This window comes from Peromyscus leucopus, chromosome 2 (assembly GCF_004664715.2).
Source record: "Peromyscus leucopus breed LL Stock chromosome 2, UCI_PerLeu_2.1, whole genome shotgun sequence".
Classification (NCBI taxonomy): Eukaryota; Metazoa; Chordata; class Mammalia; order Rodentia; family Cricetidae; genus Peromyscus; species Peromyscus leucopus.
In genome coordinates, this window is record NC_051064.1 from 130996031 (window position 1) to 131018567 (window position 22537).

Sequence of the window (22537 nt, forward strand, 5' to 3'; positions counted from 1 at the left end):
CGTGCCATTGGCCTAACTGGAAGTTCAGGAGAAGGGGGGAAGTCAGCGGTTGGAAGCCACACGCCCCCAGAGAGTAATTCACTGAGTCACAGAGTCAGTATTTGATTTTATTGTCATAGATGCACCGCGTCCATCGAGGATGCTGACGGGGAGGAAGGCTGATTGTGGAGGGCGGCGGGACAACTGCTGCACTCTCTCCCTTTATACAGCTCTTTACAAAGTCTGCTAATTAAGAAAAATGCACCTAGACACATCAGGGCGAAACCACGAAATACTAAAGACAAAGAAAACATCTTAAAAGTGTCCAGGAAGTAAAAAGATTATCTCCAGAGATCCAGAGATTTTTGAACGAAGGGGTTAGCCACCTTGACTCAATTGACAGAGTCCAGATGCAGAATTTCAACTTCCGATGATTTATGAACATGGACTGTACCCTGTCGCCATGGAGAAGGTCAACAAACTCAGAGGGTGGACGCTTTCTGCACACACTGAGCTTTTGTGCACAATTCAGTTAAACTCGAAAACAATAATGGAGTACTAAATACTTGTAAATTAAGCAATGAGCTGTTAAATAATGCATGACAGAGTCAGGAGAGAAATTCTAATTAAGACAGAATATGGGGAATGAGCGGCTGTGACTAACGCGGGCTCATAGGGCAAAGTAGGTTTGGGTGATGTTAGGAAAACGAAAATTGAAAACGGAGTGACAGCCCCAGCAGTGGAGGGAGGGTCAGCGACACAGAGAGTTCAAGGCAAGCCTGGGCTACATGAGACGCTGTCTCAAAGGTTAAGAAAAGAATAAAAAGGCTTTAAAAAGAGGAGTAAAACACAGAGTGAGTGAGAAGAAGGGAAAGGCTGGACATGATGCCTCACACCTGTAAACTCAACACTTGGGAGGCTGAGGCAGGAGGATTGCCAGGAATTCCAGACCAGTCTGAGCTATGGAGTGAAACCCTGTCTTAAAGTAAACAAACAAATCGGTTAATTAATTAAGCAAAAAAAAGTTTTAAAGTTCTTTAAATATAACTCATAATATGAATAAACCTCTAACAAGAATAAAAAGAGAAAAAAATCGGGGGGCTGGAGAGCTGGCTCAGCAGTTGAGAGCACTTGCTGTTCCTGTAGAGGACCTGAGTAAAGTTCCCAGCACCCACGCCAGGACACCCTCTTCTGGACTCCTTGGGAACCCCCACACATGTAGCGCACGTGTGCACACACACACAAAATCTACAAACAGAAAGAAAAATTAAAGGGTTGCGTGTGGTGCACACGGCTTGAATCCCAGCACTCAGGAGGCAGGGGCAGATGGATCTCTGAGTTAGAGGGCAGCCTGGTCTACAGAGTGAGTTCCAAGGCAGGCAGAGCTGTGTGGTAAGACCCTGAGAGAGGGAGGGGGAGAGAGAAACAGAGACAGAGAGAACAGTGCCAGTATTGAGATGCAGGAGAGAACATTATTACAAACCCTAAACACAAAACATGAGAAGGAAATAGGACGAACTTATGTCACACAGTGAAACAACTTCAATCAAATAAATCCTTTGAAAGGAGTAACAGCAAAATCAACACAGGAGGAAAGGAAACCCGAGTCAGTCTTTGATCAACCAAGGTCACCCCAGCTCGAATGGCATTGCTGGTATTCCGACACTAAAAGAAAAAATACACCAATCTTACACAAACTCGGAATACAGAGGAAGGAGGACCATTTCCCAATATATTTTGAGGTCAGCATAATCTAACGCTAAAACCGCATTATTTTCAAACCACTGGGCAATATCCTACATGCACACAGTGGCAGAAATCCTTAACAAAACGCTAGAAAACCAAGTTAGTAGTTCAGAAACAATAATAGAGAACAGGTGTAGACGGGGTTTATCCTGGACTTTTAAGATTGTGGGCCAGCGAGAGGGTTCAGTGGGCCAGAGTGCTTGCTGCTAAGCCTGACAGCCTGAGCTCGACCCCTGTGCTGACAGCTGATCTCAGCTTTCTGGGCCTCCCACCAGGGACTGAAGCCCAGTGGCTCCCCAGGAATCCTCCATGCCTTCAGTACCAGATTGGAGCTGCTGAGGCATGGCATCTCTTGGGCTGATCATTGGCTGGTTCTCAGCCTCTCCAGTGTGCAGACAGCCATGGTTGCAGTGCCCATCCTGTATTGTGCAGCCAATCTATTAAATCCCCTCTAATATACATTTATTCTACTGGCCCTCTACTGCTAGAGAACACTAATATACTTGGGGACCACAAGCCCGGCCTCCAGCTGTGCGGGCCATTCCAGCTGACACCAGACATGTGCGGTAACTCATCTCTGATCTTTGCCTGGTCTACACCCACAGACTGCAGTCCATGCCATCCGTGGTACTGACCCAACTTCCTAGTTCCTATCACAGGACAATGAAGCAACACTTGGCTTTATTTTAAGCATTTTTGTGGGGGTCCCACAGGTTGTTGACACTTTGTGGAGGATGCACAAATGACCAATCAGTGCTCGAGAAGGAATTAGCACAATTGTCTGTTCAAATCCCAGAATCCTGGCACTCAGAGGCCTGAGGCTGGAGGGGCTACAGGTTTGAGGTGGCCTAGGCTACATAGTAGGTGCTTGTCAAAAAAAAGAAAAAAATCTGTTTAGTTAAATGATGCAACAAGTATTATTTTAAAAAGCATAATGATTTAGTATTTCATAGAACTAAAATGGCTAAGAAGAAAAACAGCAATTTTAGCTTTGGAGCAACTAGGACTTTTGTACATCACCAGTGGGAGTGCACGTAAGTGCAAACTGTTAGACGTAGTCTTAGGAAGTTAAGCATTTGTCAGCAATGTTAACTAGCAATGCCATTTATAGCTACTTAGCAAGGTAGCTGGTTCAGTTTTCAGATCTGCAGTAAGAAATTCACAATGAGAGAGGAGGAAGTGGAAGGAAGGAGGGAGGGAGGGGAGGGGAGGAGGGAGGAGGGAGGGAGGGAGGGGAGGAGGGAGGGAGAAGGGAGGAGGGAGAAGGAGGAGAGGAGGGAGGAAGGGAGGGAGGAGGGAGGGAGGGAGAGGCAGAGAGAGAGAACAATGTAAAGGCTGAATATGCTCATGTTGCTTAGTCTTGTCAAAATGGAAACAAAAAATCAAACATAAATGGGATTAAGCCTGTAGTAACTATGCACCAGTGAGCAGGGAAGTCAGTCCCGGAATCCAAGCCCGGCGCGGTGGGGTTGCTCTTGGCAGCGACGGTGGGAAACCCTGACAAATGGCCTGTTCTCACTAACAAATGACTTACAAGAGGAAGAGAGCTAGAAAGGGAACCAAAGGCTAAATAAGATGCGAGCGTACATCAGAGCAAACACAACTCTAACTGTTCACGACAATGAGGGACCTGACACTGTCTTCCCCGGAGACTGTTTAAACCGCGCTCTAGCTTGTTCTCTCTGCGATCAAACAGGAGCAAAAGCAACTTGGGGAGGAAGGGGTTTATTTCGGCTTACACTGCCAGGTAACCACCGAGGGGAGTCCCGGCAGGAACCTGAAGGCAGATACTACTGGGAGCACTGTGCACTGGCTCGGCTCCCTCTGGTTCATGCTCATGCTCCACCTGCTTCCTTATAGAACTCAACCTAGGGGTGGCACCACCCACAGTGGGCTGGACCCACCCACAACCGTTCCCCAAAGACACAGACTAATCTGATCTAGGCAAGCCCTCTATTTAGACTCCTTCTCAGGTCACTCTCCTCGGTTGTATCAAGTTGACAAGGAGGACTAACCAGGATATTTGGGATCTGGAAATGTGGCTAAAAATGGTGTCTTTGTTGCGGCTGGCTGGATGACTGTAGGTTGTTGGAAGGTTGAAGGTGTCCTAAAACTGATCATGTTTTTTTCATCATAAAAATTAAAATATAAAAGAACCCACAAGAAATAGGCAAAATGGAATCGTGAAGATTAATAGAGAGTTTCAATATAGCTGCATCTAGGGTCTCCTAGGAGACAAGCTCTGGGCATGTCCACAAAGGAGTTTCTAGACTGGGTTGAGGTGGGAAGACCCACCCTAAATATGAAGTGCACTATTGTTTTGGCTGGGGTTCTAGACTGAATAAAAAAAAGTGAAAGCCAGCTGCACCGCCACAGTCTGCCCCCCGTACCCCCCTCTCCGAAGATGCAGATTGTCCCCCAACCCTCCCCCCCTCCCTGCCGCCAGCTGCACAGCCGCAGTCTCTTCCTGCCACCTGACTTCAGCAGGTACAAGAACCAGCCGCCTCCAGCTACGGCTGCCAGGCCTCCCCTGGAGTGATAGGCTCAAACTGTGAGCCAGAATGAGCCCTTCCTTCCTCAACTTGTTTCTATTTGTCACAGCAAGAAGAGTGACTAACGCGGTGTTGAGGACACGCTTTATCCAGCACTCGGGAAGCAGAGCCAGGTGGATCTCTGTGAGTTCGAGGCCAGCCTGGGCTACAAGTAAGATCCAGGAAAGGCGAAAAGCCACACAGAGAAACCCTGTCTCGAAAAACCAAAAAAAAAAAAGAAGAGTGACTAACACAGAAACTGTACAACACCACAACCACACACATAAAACACAGGCACAAGAGAATTCGGGGTAATGGTTTTCCTTTGGGTACAGGGGTGAGAGTCTGAGAGGAGTACAGAGAGAGCATCTGGAGAAGATGGCAGTGGCCAGGCTTTGTCTTCAGACATGAGCGGCTGCCAGGATTTTTGTTTTATAGTGATTTTTTTTCTTTTTAAGGATTTTGTTTTAAATGTGTACATGCACCCACATGTTAGTAAGAGAGAACCAACTCCCACAAGTTGTCCTCTGAACTCCACATGCATGCCATGGTATATGAACACCCCTGATAAAATAAATAAACAAATAAATATAATTTAATGTTTAAAAATAAAAATTCTATTTGTAGGGTTTTTTTAAAAAGATTTGTTTTTATTTATGTGTATGAGTGTGTGTGTGTGTGTGTGTGTGTGTGTGTGTGTGTGTGTTGTGTACCGCATGTGTGCACACACCACCTGTGTGGGAGTGCCTGCAGAGGTCAGAATAGGATGTCCCTGGAGCAGGAGCTATAAGATTTGTAAGTCACCTGGTGTGGGTTTAGGGATCTGAGTTCAGATCCTCTGCAAGGGCAGCATATAGTCTTAACTGCTGAGCCATTTCTCTAGTCCTTGGGTTTTTGTTTTAAATAGAGCCTTCCAGACTATTTGTTAAACATGCAGACTCCTGTCTCAGCTCCCAGAGACAGTGGATCTAAATGAAGACCCCAAACATCATCTTTAAGAAACTAAGATGTTTGACAAACAGGATGCATATTGGCAGATTATAGGTGCCGGAGACTGACCTACAGGGTCAGAAAAGATAACAAAGTTCTGCTAAGTAGAGAGGTGATCTTAGGGATGGGGGAGGAACAAAGATTCAACAGATGTTAACAGAGGTTTGTTCAAAAGGAATCCCGAGGGGCTGGAGAGATGGCTCAGTGGATAAGGAGCTTGTCAGAAAAGCACAGAGCTAAATTTGGGTTCCCAGTACGTGTGTTAGAAGTGGCTGTACTGTAATCCCAGCACTGGACGGGGCAGAGACTGGTGGGTCCCTGGAGCACACTGGCCTGCCAGGCTAGCCCAGTGGATGAGTCCCAGGTTCAGGGAGAGACACTGTCTCAAAAAATATAGTGGAGAATCACTGAGGAAGACAACCAATGTCACCTCTGGTCTACACACACACACATACAACACACACACACACACACACACACACACACACTCACACACAGTCTCTAAATTCCCAGCAGATATTAATATAGGGATTCAGGAGTGAGAAGTCAAGAGTGTAGGTAAGTCCCAGAAATTTTTAAGACCATTTGTTAGTCTGTATTTGTGCAACACTTCATGTCTGTAATACTGGAGAAACAATTGACTATAACAATAATAAACAGCACACAGTCTTCTTTGAGAAGGTTATACACAAATTTCAGGCATTCCCCCCCCCCTTTTTTTACAAAGCTCCTATTGTGGGGTGGGTGTGGTAGCACATGCCTGTAACCCCAGTATGCAGGAGGCTGAGGCAGGAGGCTCATGAGGTCCAGGCCTTCCCTCTGATCTCCTAGATCAACTCAGACCTGTCAGACTCTCTGGTCACTGTTACTGCTCCCTTCTGCGCCAGGTTTCTCCTCAGTCTGTCACCTGCAGGTGTATCCTCTGGTGCACACACACACACACACACACACACACACACACACACACACACCGTCACCTCACCTTCTCCAGTCATTCTCTGAATTCCCTCAGTCATCCATCACATTCTCTATTGTATGTCCTTGTTTACTTCCTGTCTTCCTCCACCCCCACATGGAATGTTCTTGCTAGTGAAAAAAAAAAAAAATAAAAAGGAAAGGAAGATGACTGGTCCCCGGTTTCAGCACCAAATGAATGAAAAAAGAAAGAAAAAAAAAAAAAAAAAAGAAAGAAGAAGAAGGAAGGAAGGAAGGAAGGAAGGAAAAGGAAAGGAAAGGGAAGGACAGGACATGACTGCTCGTAGATTTGGTGGAGGAAGTTCACTGCAGATAAAAGGAGGAGCATAGTCAGAGTCAGGAACATCTGATCTGGGACAGTCCGGAGTGGACATGGCCAGACTGAGCTGGGCCATGTGGAGAGAGGGGGAAGGGCAGGGAGAGGGGAGAGAGGGGAACCGGGTGCAGCATCCAGGGGGCCAAAGGTACAAAGAGAGAAGGTAACCAAAATGGTTAGATTATACGGGGAAGAGCAGCCCAGTCCCCTGGACTGGAGAGTTCAGGGCAGGGGGTGGGTATGCCAGCCAGGAGGACCCGGTGAACAGGTTGGGATTGAGGGATGCAGGGAGAACCTGTGTCAGGTCTGCTCTGAAATGTGTCACCTCAGGCCTTTGTCTCAAGAGTTTCCTGCCTAGTCCTGGTGCCCACAGCAGTGGGGACAGCAGACAATGACTGAAAGTCATCTCTCTAGACTCCTCGTAGTTCCGCAGGAGGGAGCTTGCCTAGCATACACAAAACCCTAGACCAGAGCCCCAGAACTGGGGGGGTCACAAAAGAAAAAGAAAGGGGGGGCTGTAAAATGGATCAGTGTGACTTGCCACTAATCTTGATGGCAGGGAGTTCAATCTCCTGAACTCACATGATGCAAGAGGAGAGAGCCATCTCCTGCAAGTTATCCTCTGCCCGTCACATGATCTCCATGGCATGCGCATGTCCCTTATAAACATACCCACACACATACAAAATAATAAAGGTTAAAAAGGGGGGGAGAAGAAAAAGACAAAAAGAACACTCTTCCAGCCTTTTTCAGTGAGCCATTGTTAGCTGGAGCCAGGGGCAAACCCTGGGGGCGCTCAACTCAGGCTCAATTCCGATCACGGTCAGTAGGTGGCAGAAAGGCATCGTGGCTGAAGCCGAGACGTGGGTTTACCCAAGAGCCATGCTTGCTGTGCGCAGGCCTTGCTGTGGGATGGAGCACACCGAGGACAGTAGACTTCAATGCCTGCTTGGCACTGGCCGGGTGACCCACGAAAGTTGCTCCATGTGGGTCCGGAAAAAGCCCGGAGGACTTCCGGGGCCGTGGGTAGAAGTCTGGATCTGCAGAGATCCAGCGGCCACCTCAGGCTTCAGCCTTGTACCTCCCGCAAGCTCCACCCACTGTGCCCCTGTGCCCACGGCGGGACACCGGTGAGGGCAAGCCGCCAGCTCGCTGGCTCCCGCAAGCCTCCAGCTGCCCCTGCACAACCCGCAGCAGCTCGCGGGTGCATCCTCTCCCAGCCTTGTTCGGGCTGTCGCGCCTGTTCCCGTCTGGGAATGCGGAACTCCTCCTGCCCCCTTCTCCATGACCTTGGTACTTGAATCACTGGGAAGCGAGTCTGAAGAAAGTGTCAGTGTTCCCCGACCCCAGATTTCCTCGGCCTGCTGGCTCCAGAGCTCTGCACAGGCGGCACCCTCCACCCTGTCCTGCCTGGCTTGAGGGCCCAGCCGCTTCCTGCAGGACTTCGAAGCGTCCTCACCCATAATGGGTTTTGCTCTTGATATCAAACCGTGGTTTCTCCCCTCAAAATAAACCCTGTCTCTCCCCTTGGTCCTCTTCTTCCTGCAGCCCTGCCTTCCTCCTCTCTTCCTCCCCTGTAGCACACCTCCCTAAGAGACGGGCAGTTACTTCCTCACACTCCTTGGACCCCGCAGCCCTCAATGACATCAGAGTTCTTCACGTTGGCTTACTCACTCTTACCCCAGCAGCCTCGGACACAGCTGAGCGGCCTCCCCTTCCTCGGCTGAGGACTATGAAGGACACCCAACACTGCTCTCTCAGAGACTGAGCCTCTAGGCCTCCCTTGGAGGTCTCTGTGTCTCCTCAAACTTGATGAAGCAGTCTTGATTTCCACCCTCCCAGTCCCCTGTCCATGAAAGGGCGGGCCTGGTCGGAAAGCCCTGGGTCCACTTCTACTTCCGCCCATCCCCACCCCTTCTGCTGACAGGAGTCTCCCTGCCACCTCTGCCTCCACCCCTGAACTCTACCTTCACCTGCTCGAATTAACATAAAAACCCTGACTTAGTAGGATGCTTGTCGGGCCAACCTGGACTCTCTTCCTGTGGGCCAGCCTGGACCCTCTTCCTGCCTCATCTTAACCTCCCTTCTCTACTCACTCACATGGGTCGTCTGACCTTTACTTGGAGTTCATCACCCTGACCTTCAGACTTGCTCTTTTCCATGCAGGGTTCTCTTGGATGCTCTGCCACACTTCCTCTAGGCCTCTGAGAGATCACCTGGCCCCTGAGCTGCAGGCTGCTCACTTACTCCTCTTCCTCTTCATTTTTCCTAAGCTACCACGTCACTTTGCCATTAACCTGTGTGTTTGTTTATGCTGTTTCTTACCTGTAAGGCAAGGTTTTTCATCTCATGTTGAACATGGGTCCTTTGGGTTTAAAACAGCAGTAGGCTGGTGGACAGATGATGGATGGATGGAAGGATGGATGCATGGATGGATGGATGACTGATGGCTGGTGGATGGGTAGATAGATAGATAGATAGATAGATAGATAGATAGATAGATAGATAGATGATAGATAGATAGATAGATAGATAGATAGATAGATAGATGAATGATGGATAATGAATGGAGGATGGATGGATGGATGGATGGATGGATGGATGGATGGATAGTGGATTGCTGGATGGATGAATGAATTACAGGTGGGTGACTGATAAATGGATGGATGGTTGATAATAATGGATAGATGGATAACTGATGGCTGGTAGATGGGTGGTTAGATAGATAGATGAATGAATGATGGATGATGGATGATGGATAGTGGATTGATAGATGGATAGTGGATGAACAGGTGGGTGAATGATAAGTGAATGGATGGTTGATAATGAGTGTATGGATGGTGGATGCATGATAGGTAGATGGATGAATGGATGAAAGATAGATGAATGTGGGTGGACGATGGTTGGCTGGCTGGCTGGCTGGATGGATGAATAAATGGGTGGATGGTAGATGAATGAATAAATATATATATGAATATTCAGAGTTCTAGAGAATTACATCCACAAAACAAGCAGAACACACCAGCTCTTGCATCTAAATAGTTTTGTATTTTCACCAAAGCCAAGCCATATCAGTACTTTGGAAACTCCTTTGATAGATAGATAATGTTTCCACTCCCAATTTGTAAGCTCTGGAAAGGCACAGCGTCCTGAAGGCTGAGCCTTTCCAACGTCTGTGAGAGGTGTCTGCAGCCCACATCTTCCACGGGTTGTCTCGGGGAGAATTCTCTTCAGTTCAAAGATGCTGGAAGATTCATTCAGACGGTGGAGCTAGGCTGTGACACAACCCTGGCCGGTCAGGAAAGCCTTAGCAGAGACTGTGGATCCCAGAAAGCCTCATCAGGAGAAGTTCAGAAAGCACACAGGAGGGGTGGCATTGCCCCTGGGGCTGTCCCCACCCCACCCCCACACGAGCTCACTGCAAAGCACTCTTTTTCCCCAGGAGACACAGTCTTTTTTTTTCTTTAGATTAGGGTGCCTAGCCCTGAAGGGGGGTACTCCTGTGTCGGCGTAAGTCCTAGCCTCCCTGTCTCCCTCATCACCCCCACCATGGGGATTCCATTGTCTAGGGAGAGAGTCAGAAGGGATGCCAAGCCAGCCACCCAGGACATCCAGCGCGTACTTCAAGCCTGCTCAGGAAGGACAATAGCTTTCAGTGTGTAAAAGGGTCTCGCTAGTGCAGAAGAGGCTAGACTTCTGTTTCCCCCAAGGGCCTACTCCTCCGCCCTCTGACCTTAAGCCTTCCCCATTGGGCATACCATACCAGGTGCCTCTCCATTCTGGCCATGTCCTGGCCTAAGGTGCTGACTCCAGTAGGCTCCTGTGGAAAAGTTGCTACAGTTCAAGAGGTTCCCAGGGCTCCTCCTCCTCTGACGGTGAGTACTGAGCTGGGCAGAGCAGGCTCCCCAGGGCAGGGGTTCTTCTGAGGTACAATCCTGAGAATTTGAGGCGCTATCACAAGCCACTAGAGCCAGGAGGGTTTGGGCCAGGGCACCAAGGGCGAGGTGGGTCCATAGACTGCTTGCTTCTACTCCACAAGGTGCAGCTGTCCAGACAACCTGACTTACCTGGGGAGAGGCCAAGACCCAGTCAACCCCACAGACAGAGGTGAGGTGAGACCCACTAGGCCCTGCTAGGGTCGATGTGAAGAACAGAGTGTTTCCTAGGCCCAGAGCTCCCAAGTTCAGCTACCAGTTTACATTGCCAGGCCCAGAGAAAGCTCCCCACAGCTGCCGCCTCCATACCCTTCCCCTTGGTCACCTGATCTGGGGGCCCATGGCATCGTAGACCGTTATGATTGGGAAGCCATTGAAGGTGGAACTCATGGAGCTCTTGTAGGCACCCATGTCAGGGAAAATCAGCCAGTCACCCACATCCAGCTCTGGCAGCTGCATCTCCTTCTGGAAGAGCCTGTCAAAGGCGTCACATGTGGGGCCATAGAGGGTGCAGGGGAAGAGGCAGGGCTCCGAGGGGAACTCCTGCAGGGGGAAGGAGATGAGGTCAGAGAAGGAAGGGTCTCACTGCATTGCTAGGATGTCAGGCACGGCCCTGGGAGACGTGTGGCCACCCAGCAAGGACGGCACCATTCAACCCCAGCGAACAGTGACAGAGTGGCTGTTCTGGGCCAGCCTTTAGGACACGCTCAAAGGCCCTGCCTAGAGCTCACAGCGCACCAGGGCCATTCTCAACCTACCAGCTCACAAACGCATCACGTGTACATGCTGAGGACCCAAAGACCGGGTCTCAGAATCCACTGCACACTGGAGTCACCTGGGCATTTAAATCTATTTATACATATGAGAGCATGGCCTGGCAGTGGGGACTTGGACAGCTTGGCTGGCAGCTCTAATGTGAAGAAGGAAGCTTTGGATCCACTACTCTCCAAGTCTCCCGCATCTCCAACATTCCAGAGCTCTAGAAACACACACACACACACACACACACACACACACACACACACACACACAGAGCACAGCACAGAGAGATGTACATGGAAGCATCCTGAGCTGATCAGACCCATGCAGCCTCCACAGACACACAGGCCTGCCCAGGCATGGATCACCAGGTATGCCCTAGGAAACACAGATGTGTGCATGCAATGCCTTGCACCCATGCCCAGCATGACAACCTGCAGAGCATGGGTGACCTGACACCCTGCCTCTTGGGTCAGGGGCTGGACTTGGTGGTTTCAGGACACAGAAAGGTCCCCTTACCTTCACCACAATGGGTGTCCTGGGGACAGGCTCCCTGTGGAAGATTCGGAAGGCACCATAATAGCCCTCATTGAGATAGTATGCCAGCTTCCTTTGGCCTCCTGGGAACAGGGAGTGAACAGGATGAAGTGTGCTTAGCTAGGTCTCCCTAATGAGTCCCAACTCCCTTGGGAGAGGCCGACTGCCCAGTGAGGCAGAACTCCTGCCTGGTCCTAAGGGTCTTCCCCAGCCTCCTCCTGTCATGGCTAGATGCATGGCGCTGGGCCCCACTGCCCTCCGCTCCCCACACAGGAACACTGAACAGCAGCAACTGATGTGACGATCTGTTTTAAGCTCCACGTGTACTCATGTGAGGAGTATATGAATCCTCTTGCCTACACTTATTGGGTACCATGACCCCTGCACAGTTGGAGAAACTGAGTCTTGTCAGAAGTCCACAGGAGTAGGCAATGCGCTGGGATTATCCCCAGACGCAGGTTCAAGTGCTTGGACTAGGTCCCCAAGTGCCTGCTGTGTGAGGCAGGACAGGAGCAGAGGCTTTTATTTGATGTCTCACTCAGACCGGGCCAGTGCGTACATTTCCTTTCTTTAAGGAATGCCTTGTTAACTGCGTTTTACCTTCTTTCCTTCCTTCCTCTCTTTCTTATCTACATGGTGTTGGTGGATTGAACCCAGGGCCTGGCTTTTGCTAGGCAAGTGTTCTACCATTGAACTATATCCACAGATCTTGGCTTTTGAAATGGGATCTCACCATGTAGCCCAATATGGCATTGAAGCTGTGACTTTTTGCCTCAAGCCTCCGAGTGCTGGGATTGCAGGCAGATGCCACCACACCCCGCTTTATCTTAGGTTTGTGTTGTTTTTGTTTGTTTGAGATAAATTCTCATAGCCCACACTGGCCTGTGTAGTGTAGGCTTGTCTTGAACTCACGAACTGCCTCCTCATCCTGGCATCACAGGTGGGCACCAGCATATCTAGTCTTTGCTATTCTGCTATGTCTTTGAACTCACTTGGTAGCCCAGGCTGGCCTTTCTGGCTCTGCCTCCCGAGTGCTCTTGCTAGTCTTTGCTATTCTTGACACTCTGACATCTGGGCTCTGCAGACACGGGAGTCTGACCTTCTCTGGATAACTAATTCCTAGAGGCAGTAATTGTCCCCACAAATGGCCTCCCTCCGTGTACAACCACCAGTCCAGCGCCCAAGCGGCCAGCAGCTTCCTTTTTAGAGAGTTTTTTAGATGTATTTATTTCACATGTATGAATATTTTGCCTGCATGTGTGTCTGAACACCACATTCATGAAATACCCATGAAGGCCAGAAGAGGGCGTTAGAACTGACGTTCCAGACGGTTGTGAGCCACCATATGGGTGCTGAGAATTGTCCTCTGCGGTAGCAGCAAGTGCTCTAAACTGCTGACCCCCTCTCTGGCCTGCTGATTCATTTCGTGAGCTGTCCCTGTTCCAGCCACTTTCTCCTGGGGATTGTCACCCTGGGATGAGAGACCAGAGCCAGCCTTACACTCTGGAGCTGGCTGAAATCACCAGAACCAGCCAGAACAAAGCCTGTCTTGGATGCCCAACCTCATCATTCCCTCCCTCATAAATCACAATGGAAGTGGAGTGGAGTGTCTCACGTCTGTAATCCCAGCACTCAGGAAGCTGGGGCAGGAGAGTGGCCACAAGTTCCAGGTCAGCCTAGACTACACAAGACCCTATATCCACAAACAAGCATCACAGCGAAGATGCCAGCTTACTCTCCCTTCTCGCCGGATCCACTCTGTGTGGATAATTCATGCAGGGACTCCTGTCTCTGGGAAACTGTGTAAAAATTGCTCGGAGACAGCTGTCTCCATGTAAGCATGCCTTGCCGTAGCTAATTAGAACAAATCCTTAGGACAAATCCTGGGTGTGCTATCAAACGGTGCCCAACTCTGACAGCACCGGCGGCTGCAGACGGCTCCCTCCCTCAGAACACTCGGCCTCTGTTGACGTTACTCAAACAAGCATGTGGCCGCTTTCCCCCAGCTCCCTCACACTCTTGTTCTATGACTCCCAGATCCCAGACACAATGGCCTACCAAGCCTGTTCTTCTCAGCCATCTTAGTCTTTCTTCACAACACTGCCCCCGAGCCTGTATCCAGGACTCCAGTCAGACTCTCTTCACATCCGGGCAATTGGCGGCCATTTGGATGCTGACTCTGAGCACAGATTTTCTCACCTCTGGTTTTGGTACTTTCTCCTCCCTATTTCCTTAACCCCAATTCCAATGGTATCCAGACCAGTTCTGGATTGAGTTCGTCGTGATGCTAGGGATGAAGGGCACCAGCCCCGGAGTCAGGAAGACATGGGCTGGCTGCTCTACTGACTGACTGTGCTGCCTTGGACAAGTCACTGGCCCTCTCTGAGTCTTGAGGTCTACATGTTCATTGGGGGTAACTCAAAGCTGTCTCACAAGATTGGTGAGCAGACACGAGGTCAAATATGTATTTCGGCTGTCATTGACTTCTGCAGATTGGCAGCTTTTGCTTCTGTTGATGTAATGAATAATGAGCCCCCAAGTACTTGTGATTGGCTGTGGTACAGTGACAGAAGACAGGTGGGCTACACCCCAGCATCCTCCAATGAGACACTTCGTCAAAGGACCAGGAGAGGGGACCAGAGTGACCAGTAAATATTTACATGCCGGTGTCACTCAGTTCCAAAGATCAAAGAGTGCTAACCCTGCGGCTGCAGACCTGGGAATATTCTCAATCTTGCCATAAAAAAACATTTCTGGTTCATTCTCTGGGAACATGGCAACCCCATCTCCCTCTCACACTCAGAGGCAAAATAGCTGAAGAGCTCTCCTGGGAGACACACCATGATGAGGGTCAAAAGTTCCTGTCACCAGAGGATGTCAGCCTTAGGGATGCGTCCGATCACAGCAGTCAGCAGCCCTGCTTTATCTGTTGTGGGAATTTGTACTCGAGTACTCTGTTAGTGATAGAAACCGTCACCTCCTGCACCCCAGGGTCTGCTCATGGTTGACTAGGTTTAAAAATGGGTGTCGAGGGCCTTGGGGGCTGAACCTTGCCATGGTTCCCTCAGTGACGGGTAGACTTACCCACTACCTAGAAGAGCACCTTGGCTCTGTCCTTCACCGTTACTTTCCCCCTTCTGGGGAACAGTAAGCAGTGCACAGACAGGGCCGGTCCAGTGCCCAGCTCTGATCTCACTTCCTATTCCCCGACCCACGGTCCAGCCTCTCCCTGAGTCCCGGGGACACCTGGGCAGTGGCCATACCTGGCACCCACCTGGCTCCAGCGAGGCCTTCTTGGCTATGATGTTCACAACAGCTGTGCATACAGACTCTGCATAGAATCGGCCAGGCTCCGCGATGACCTGGACACCAGTGCCCTCCGGGAAGTACTCGGCCCGGGCAGCATTGATCACTCTAGCCATCTGTGGAGACAGACCCAGCTCTCTGCTGAATCCTGAGTCTCTGCAACTGTCATGACCAGCTCCCCCCCCCAATCCTTGGCCCCTACAATAGCCATTCAGACAACAAGCTCACCTCCTCTTATTCAAGAAGAAACAGGTAGAAACGAAGCTAAGAGAGGCCAAAGTGCATACATAGCCTGCGTGCGGTCCCTGGCACCCTGAGCAATGTGACATTGCAAATAATTGACGCATGGTCAGCAGAAACAGAATGTCTCCATGGTCCCCTGAAGCTAAGGGACCATGAGTGTCCATCCACCAGGCCTAGCCAGGGCCAGCAGCTGTGTCTAAAGAACGCAGAGGCTGTAGGGGTAGTTCAGGGTATAACACCTGCCTCGTGAGAGGCTGGAGGTGAAGAAGAGGACAGGAGGAGGGAGGAGAAGGAGTAGCAAAGGGGTAGGGATGAGAGGGAGACAGGAGGGGAGGAGGAGGAAGAGAAGGAAGAGGGAGGGGAGGAGGAGGAAGAGGAGAAAGAGGAAGAGGAGGAGACCATTGTTCAATGTAGCTCCTGACCTTGGACCAGAGCTGGGAGGCAACAAAAAGAAGCACAGCAAGCAGGTGCACACACTCAGACGCACTCACGGCCACACATGCGGCCCGGTGAATCACACATGCAGTCTGGTGAATCACACATGCAGTCCGGTGAATCACACATGCAGTCCGGTGAATCACACATGCAGTCCGGTGAATCACACATGCAGTCCGGTGAATCACACATGCTGTCAGAATCAAACCACAGGGCCCGCAAACAGACTCCCAGTTATGCAGGGTTCTGGGTACAAACCACACAGGCGTGCGCACACACTTCTCCCCCGATCCCAAGCTGCTGTACCCCGACGGCCCCTCATGCCCTGGGGCCATCCACCTCACCTCCTCAAATTTAGCTTCAGAGCCCTCAATTCCAGGGAAGCCCCCACCAAGATCCAGCAGACTCATGTGGTGGCCAGCCCGGCGGCCCATCTCAAACACACGATGGCAGTCCGCGATGGCCTGCCTGTAGCTCTGGGGTGTCTGGCAGTCAGAACCCACGTGGAAGCTGAGCGTGGCCGTTGGTGTGGAAGACATAGAGGGGGAGATTCAAGTCAGTGTGAGGACAGAGGCACTGAGGAACACCACCCAGGGGCTTCGAGACCAATGCCAGCCAGTGCCAAGGTGATACTGGCCCACTTGGCACCCATGGATGTTTGTGGCCTTGGTCACACCGGGTGGGCGTCCTCATGGAGACACACATCCCATAGTCACCCAATCAGGGCTAATGACAATCAGCTGCCCACTCCCAACGCCTTTGTTGAAGGGGTTCCCCTTCTCTTACCTAGAACCCCACAACCCGGTGCCCCCTGAAGGTAAACTGAGAAACCAATTCTGGTTAGAGGGGATGAAGTGAGTGAATGTTTCTCTTCAGATGCAAAGCCTGGCTGGCCAGATAGCCCAAAGAGTAAAGGCACTTGCTACCAACCCCTCCTGAGATCAATTCCTGAAACCCACACGGAGAGAGAAAACTGACTCCTGAAACTTGTCCCCTGACCTCCACGTGTGCACCGTGGCATGTGCACACACACACACACACATAGTAAATAAATGTAAAAAAAATTAATTAAATTTTTTAAATTAAAAAACATTGTAAGGGACCATGAAAACATAACAAATGACTCTCTTTTTAAAAATAGTATCTCATATAGCAAAAGCTAGCCTCCAACTTGTTACATAGCCAAAGATGACCTTGAACTTCTGACCCTCCAGCCTCCATCTCTGGAGTGCTGGGATTACGGGGTGCATACCAGTCAAGAACACTACCATCTAGCTATGTCCCAGCCCTGCCCCCCCTTTTTTTGAGACCCGGTTTCCTGTTGTCCAGCCTGCCCTTGATCTTGTCACTCTCCTGCCTCTGCCTCCTGGAGTGCTGGGATTAGGGCTGTGTGTCCACAAAACCAGGGCTCAGAATCCCTTAAAGAGTAAAATGAATGCACGGATCCCGGAGGAATGAAATGCAAAAAATTTCAAACCGAGACTCGATCTGTAAAGTGATTAGACCCCAAGGGAAGAAAGGAAATCAGCAACATCCATCCTGACTTCATTTAAAATTCCAATTTTTCTCATCATGGAGATTTTTGCATTTGTTTTGATTTTTTTTAAATACTGTTTGAAAATGTTATATATCTGGAGCGTTAAGTTTTTGATGTTTACTTCAATTTGTCCCCGAGGCTATTAGCGCCTCACATCCTCTAGGCCTAGAAAACGCACAAAGCAGAGGTGTCCCTGAGAGTCCTTGGCTGCCTGGGGACAGCAATAGAAATCAAGACAGGAAAGGCCAGTGCTCACTTACGAGGCCCCCACCACGGCCAGCCTCAGCTCTCTGGCAGCCTGGAGCAAGCGTCCGCATGCCTCCAACTGAGCGCCGAACTTGGCATTCAGCGGGAAAGTGCTTCCACTGTCCTGGGTCTGGATTCGAAGGACCAACCTGGAGGGGGAAGGAGGGAGGGTGGCATGGGTGCACAGGAACCCCGAGGCCCTCCAACCTTCCCACCCACCCCTGCCTAGTTGCTCCCAACGACCCAGCATGGAGACCAAGGAGTGAAACATGTTATTTACAGAATTTTGCCAGGCAAGAACAAGTGAGATAGAATTGCACAGTTAAACTTTCTAAAGAGTTCGAGGTATAAGCTGGGTGGTGGTGGCACACGACTTTAATCCCAGCTCTTGGGAAGTAGAGGCAGGCAGATGGTTGAGTTCGAGGCCAGCCTGGTCTACAGAGTGAGTTCCAAGACAGCCAGGGCTACATAGAGAAAACCCTGTCTTGAAAAACCAAACAGAGATGTTTCACACCTTTCCTGAGATCACGCAGCATATGGCTAATGAATGTGAAATGTAGCTCCTGACCTTGGACCAGAGCTGTGAGGCAACAAAAAGAAGTTTGGTCTGACTCTAGTACAAGTACTTTTCCTATGATGTCATGGATGCCAGACCTTCTCATGCCAAGCTCTGTCCAGTGCCATTGCAGAGACAAGGTCTATTTGGTACTAACGTACTCCTGACAAGGTACTGGGCCTCCGACTGAACCCTTGGGCCTGCAATCCGGCCATCTTGTTGCCCAGAGGTTTTCTTGGAGCCACCTTCTGCCTGGTTGCTGAGGCCCAGATCCATCTGTCGGAGTCCCTTGTACACTGTTTCCCCTTGTACCTCGGCCACCTCACCTAGCTCCGGGGTGGTGCTGGGCCACCTTAGTTAGTTCCTCCTCACTGTCGAAGGTCAGAAGCTGCACCCCACAGCGGGCTGCATACTGGATGTGGGAGACGGCTTTGCAGGGGTTGGCGAAGATGATTCGTGAGGGGGCCACGCCCAAGCCCAGCACCTGCTCCAGCTCCCCCTGGCATGAGTGAAGGCCAGAGTCAGGGCTGCCCTGCTGTCCCTGCCTTCCCTGACTCTTTGGGGACAGGACCTTAGCTTGAACTAGTGGGGATACCTGCCAATGAACCTCCTTCTGGGACCAGGTCCTTCACTGGGAGAGTCAGGTCCCAAAGAAACCTCATTCAGTACCTGTGGCTCCTCCCAGCACCCCCCATCCTGCCCCCTACCCTGAACCGCTCCCACCCAGGGCTGGGTTTTCTTCCCTTCCCCCAACTTCTGTTCCTGTATGACTCGGGCATTTTGTGTATTCACTGTCTCAGTTCCATCTGCCCTCTTGGTCCTCTTTTCCTCCTCTTCTCTCTCTCTTCTCTTCCTCTCTCACTGCCCCTTCCCCTCCTCTCATGGCCCAGTCTATTCTGCTGGCCATGTTCCAGATGCCTCGGACTGTTCTCTCCCTCATGTCTACAATAAAACCTTCTCCTCAACCATACCTAGGAGCCATCATGTCCTTGTTTTCATCCAGTGTTGCTCCCATTTTAAAGAGGGAGAAAGTGAGGCTCAGATGGGTGACTGGCTATGCCGGGAAGGGATCCGGTCCCCTAGTTTGGATTACCTGGTCTTGTCACATAGTCACGTGCAAGGCTGACCACGTCAATTTGCTCTTTTATTCATTTTAAAGCACCCGAGGGACAGGGCCTCAGCTCAGCTGGCGGAGTGATGCATAGTGTACACAAAGCCCTGGGTCCATCAGCACCCAGTGAACTGGTGGCCTGTGCCTGTAATCTCAGCACTGGCAAGGTAGACGTGGGAGGACCAGACGTTCAAGGTCATCCTCGGCTATGTAGTGAATTCTAAGCTAGCCTGGACTACGTTAGATTCAGAACAAATAAAAAACACTAGTACAATAACAGCAAACAAAGCCTTGAGCCCTCAACATGGCAGCCACCATCTTGGAGGCCAGAGTCCCCATTCCTGATCTCCTGAGCATTGGGCAGTATTTCTCCAGAAAGTGACAGGCCTGTAGGGAGGTGGTTGGCAAGCTGGCACAGGCTCACCTGACTGGCACAGTCAAAGCCAGTGCCCAGGGCAGCCAAGACAAGCAGCACCCTGGGCCTGTTATTACACTTCACTGCATAGAAGGGCTGGACTTGGGGCAGGGCCTGGAGGAAGGTCTGATGGCGGCTGGCCAGCACATCCAAGTCAGCCACCATGAAGGGGTCCTGGCGGCCCTGTTAGAGCAAGAACAAGAGAAGGAGATGAGGAGTGGGTCAGGTCCTGGAGTCCTCTCCACTCTATGACAAAAGCATTACTGTTCCTCTCATTCTCTTCCTCTCCTTCCATTTCACTTTGTGGATTTTTTGTTTGTTTGCTTTTTGAGACATGGTTTCTCTGTGTAGCCCTGGTTGTCGTGGAACTTACTCTGTAGACCAGGCTAGCCTCGAACTCAGAGATCTGCCTGCCTGTGCTTCCCCAGTGCTGGGATTAAAGGTGTGTGCTACCACTGCCCGTTGCTGTTTCTCCCTTTTTAAGGGCCAGGGAAAACAAAGGCTTGGTTGGAAAATCAGTGGCTTGAGGTCACACAGCAAGAATATGACAAAGAGAGAATTGATTTTTTTATTTATTTATTTTTTTCTTTTGAGACAGGATCTCTCTATCTAGCACTAACTGTCCTGGGACTTGCTGTGTAGACCAGGATGGCCTTGAACTTATAGATACCTGCCTGCCTCTGCCTCCTGAGTACTGAGATTAAAGGCGTGCGCCACCACATCGGGCAAAGAAAGGATTTGAACTCTGGTCTTTTTAGTCTCTTAAAACAGAGGTGCAGGGAGGCAGCTATCTGTAGACCATAGCTGGAGACAGATGGCTTCAGCCCTAGACAATGGCTTGGTTGAGGATAAAGCCCGAGTGTCAGGGAAGGGAATGGAAAGAATAGCAGAGCTCACCCAGGACCCCAGTGCAGGCCCTGGGAAAGCCTGGTCTGATGGCCTCCAAGCTGTAAATCAGAAGCCTTCTTGGGTGCCAGCAACGGAGGAGGTTGGACTCACCCTCTCCCTTACCTCGATGGAGAGCTCCTGGATCTTCCTCAGGACCAACTGCCGGGCAGATCCCCCTGGCCCCAGGATGATGGGCTCTGATGGCCACAGGCTTCCTGAGACTCCTAGCTGCTCCCTCGGGTCTCCAGGGTGGGTGCTCATCCCTGAGACTCCAGCTGAGGTGTTCTCTGGGCACAGTTCTGACATCCTAGAAAAGACAGCTCTGCGGACCTAGTCTTCCTTCCTCAGCCCCTGCTGCCCCTCCCACAGCCAAGTCATTGATGCCTGGGCCCCATTCAGCCCCAAGAACTCCACCAAGCTCTGTGATACTTTCAACCTTTACAGCAGGCTACTGATGGCCCATGGCCTGAGTCATGGATGCCAGTGACAAGCAAGACACACCAGCCATTCCCTCAGAACAGAAGCCTATGACTCTCCCCCCAGGCTCCTCCCCACATGCTCGCCACTCAGGATGAGAACCTGAGACTCAGGAGAGCGGTAGAGTCCAACTGTATATCATAGGACATTAGAAGTGAGACCTGTGACCACTCCTCAAGGAGTGTCTCAGATTGCATGGGACTGTGTCTGTGACCCTTCCGCACATGACTCACCTTGTGGACATTACGACCTGCTTCCTCAAGTACAGCGCAGGAGAGCTGGGGTGATGAGAAAATATCTATGGGGAAATCTGGTCCCAACAAGATCTCAGGGTGCAGGAAGCCTACCTTCAGCCCAAGCCTCCGGGAAAGACCTTCCAAGGAACACCTACCGACAGGTGTTCAGGGATGGGGACACCTGTGGAAAGCAAGCACTGGCCACCTTTAGAAGCGGGAGAGCCCGGAAAGCCTTTCAATCCTCCTCTTCCCCAGAGGTGTCCAGATCACTCCATACAGGGGTGGGTCTGAGTAGAATCTCGTCTCCAGCACTAGTCAGGTGGCCCTGGAGGCTGGAGCAGGTGCTGGGCTCTCAGGGCATCTCTTGCTTTCTGCTGCCAATTTAACTGGGATGGCGAGCCTGTTTGTGTCACTCCATCTCGCTCCACCCTCCCTCTCCTTACCCTCCCTTTCCGGGAGAGCCTCTAAGGCTTCCCTGTGACCTGATGACCATCCCAGGATGGAACCACCACCTTGAGGCAGGGCCAACTCTGGGATGTCAGCTGTCAGTTTTTGAAGGCTTACACCCCCACCTGCAAGCTACAATCCAAGTAGGTCCAATATTATTCCAGCAAATAACGACCAGGCTCCTGTTCATATGACCCCTCCTTCCTGGGCAGAATGGGTACACCAGGGGCTAGCTACACGAGGGGCCAGGTCTTCCAGTGACAGGAGCGCTAGAGACATGGTCTGTCTTAACCCAGAAATCAAGCCCACTCATTAGTCCCTTCCTATAGGCCACCTCCTGCCTGCAGCCTCTCTGTGGTCCTCCCTCCGCGGGACAGCAGATGGCAAAGCCACCTTCCCACTCTAAAAACGTGGCCGTGGGTGCATCAGCTGACTGTTCTGAGCTTCAGTTTCCTCATCTGGAAAATGGGATCTTGGGGAACAAGAGGAGGAATCTGTGGAATAAGAAGCACACAAGGCCTTGCTGCAGAATGCTGCTGAGAGAATGCTCTCTCTCTCTCTCTCTCTCTCTCTAGACATCTCTCTCTCACACTCACACTCTCTCACTCTCTCTCACACACACACACACACACACACACACACACACACACACACACACTGACAGACACACGTGCACACACACACACACACACACAGACACACATGCACACACTTGTCTTTTGAGGTCATAGAGTCTCCTGTGTTGATTGAAATGAGAACCCAGTAAAAACGGTGTTTCTCACAACCCACAGGACCTAGCAAGCATGCTGTCAGGATCATGAGAAAGAATGAATGGGCGGAAGATGGACTCTGAGCAGGAGGCTTCAGCCACT

The 22537-nt window shown here is 50.8% G+C and overlaps 1 protein-coding gene across 1 annotated transcript; it reads right to left on the minus strand.

Moving 5' to 3' along the window:
• Positions 1–9575: 9575 nt before the first annotated feature.
• On the minus strand, positions 9576–22137 carry LOC114705638 (antizyme inhibitor 2-like). Its single transcript, XM_028887596.2, has 11 exons — positions 21216–22137; positions 20629–20812; positions 19627–19800; positions 18418–18590; positions 17550–17684; positions 16097–16262; positions 15043–15190; positions 11751–11851; positions 10798–11015; positions 10301–10357; positions 9576–9854 (listed from the first exon to the last, which is right to left on the minus strand). Exons 1-10 carry the CDS (start codon positions 21224–21226, stop codon positions 10333–10335), a joined length of 1335 nt encoding a protein of 444 aa, XP_028743429.2. The 5' UTR covers positions 21227–22137; the 3' UTR covers positions 9576–9854; positions 10301–10332.
• Between the last annotated feature and the right edge of the window lie 400 nt (positions 22138–22537).

Coding starts and splice junctions, on each gene's coding strand:
- LOC114705638 (XM_028887596.2), bottom strand. Junction 11,852..15,042: donor GAAGGCCTCGCTGGAGCCAG/GTGGGTGCCAGG, acceptor CCCTGTTCCCAG/GAGGCCAAAGGAAGCTGGCA. Junction 10,358..10,797: donor GCCATGGGCCCCCAGATCAG/GTGACCAAGGGG, acceptor ACTTTTCCACAG/GAGCCTACTGGAGTCAGCAC.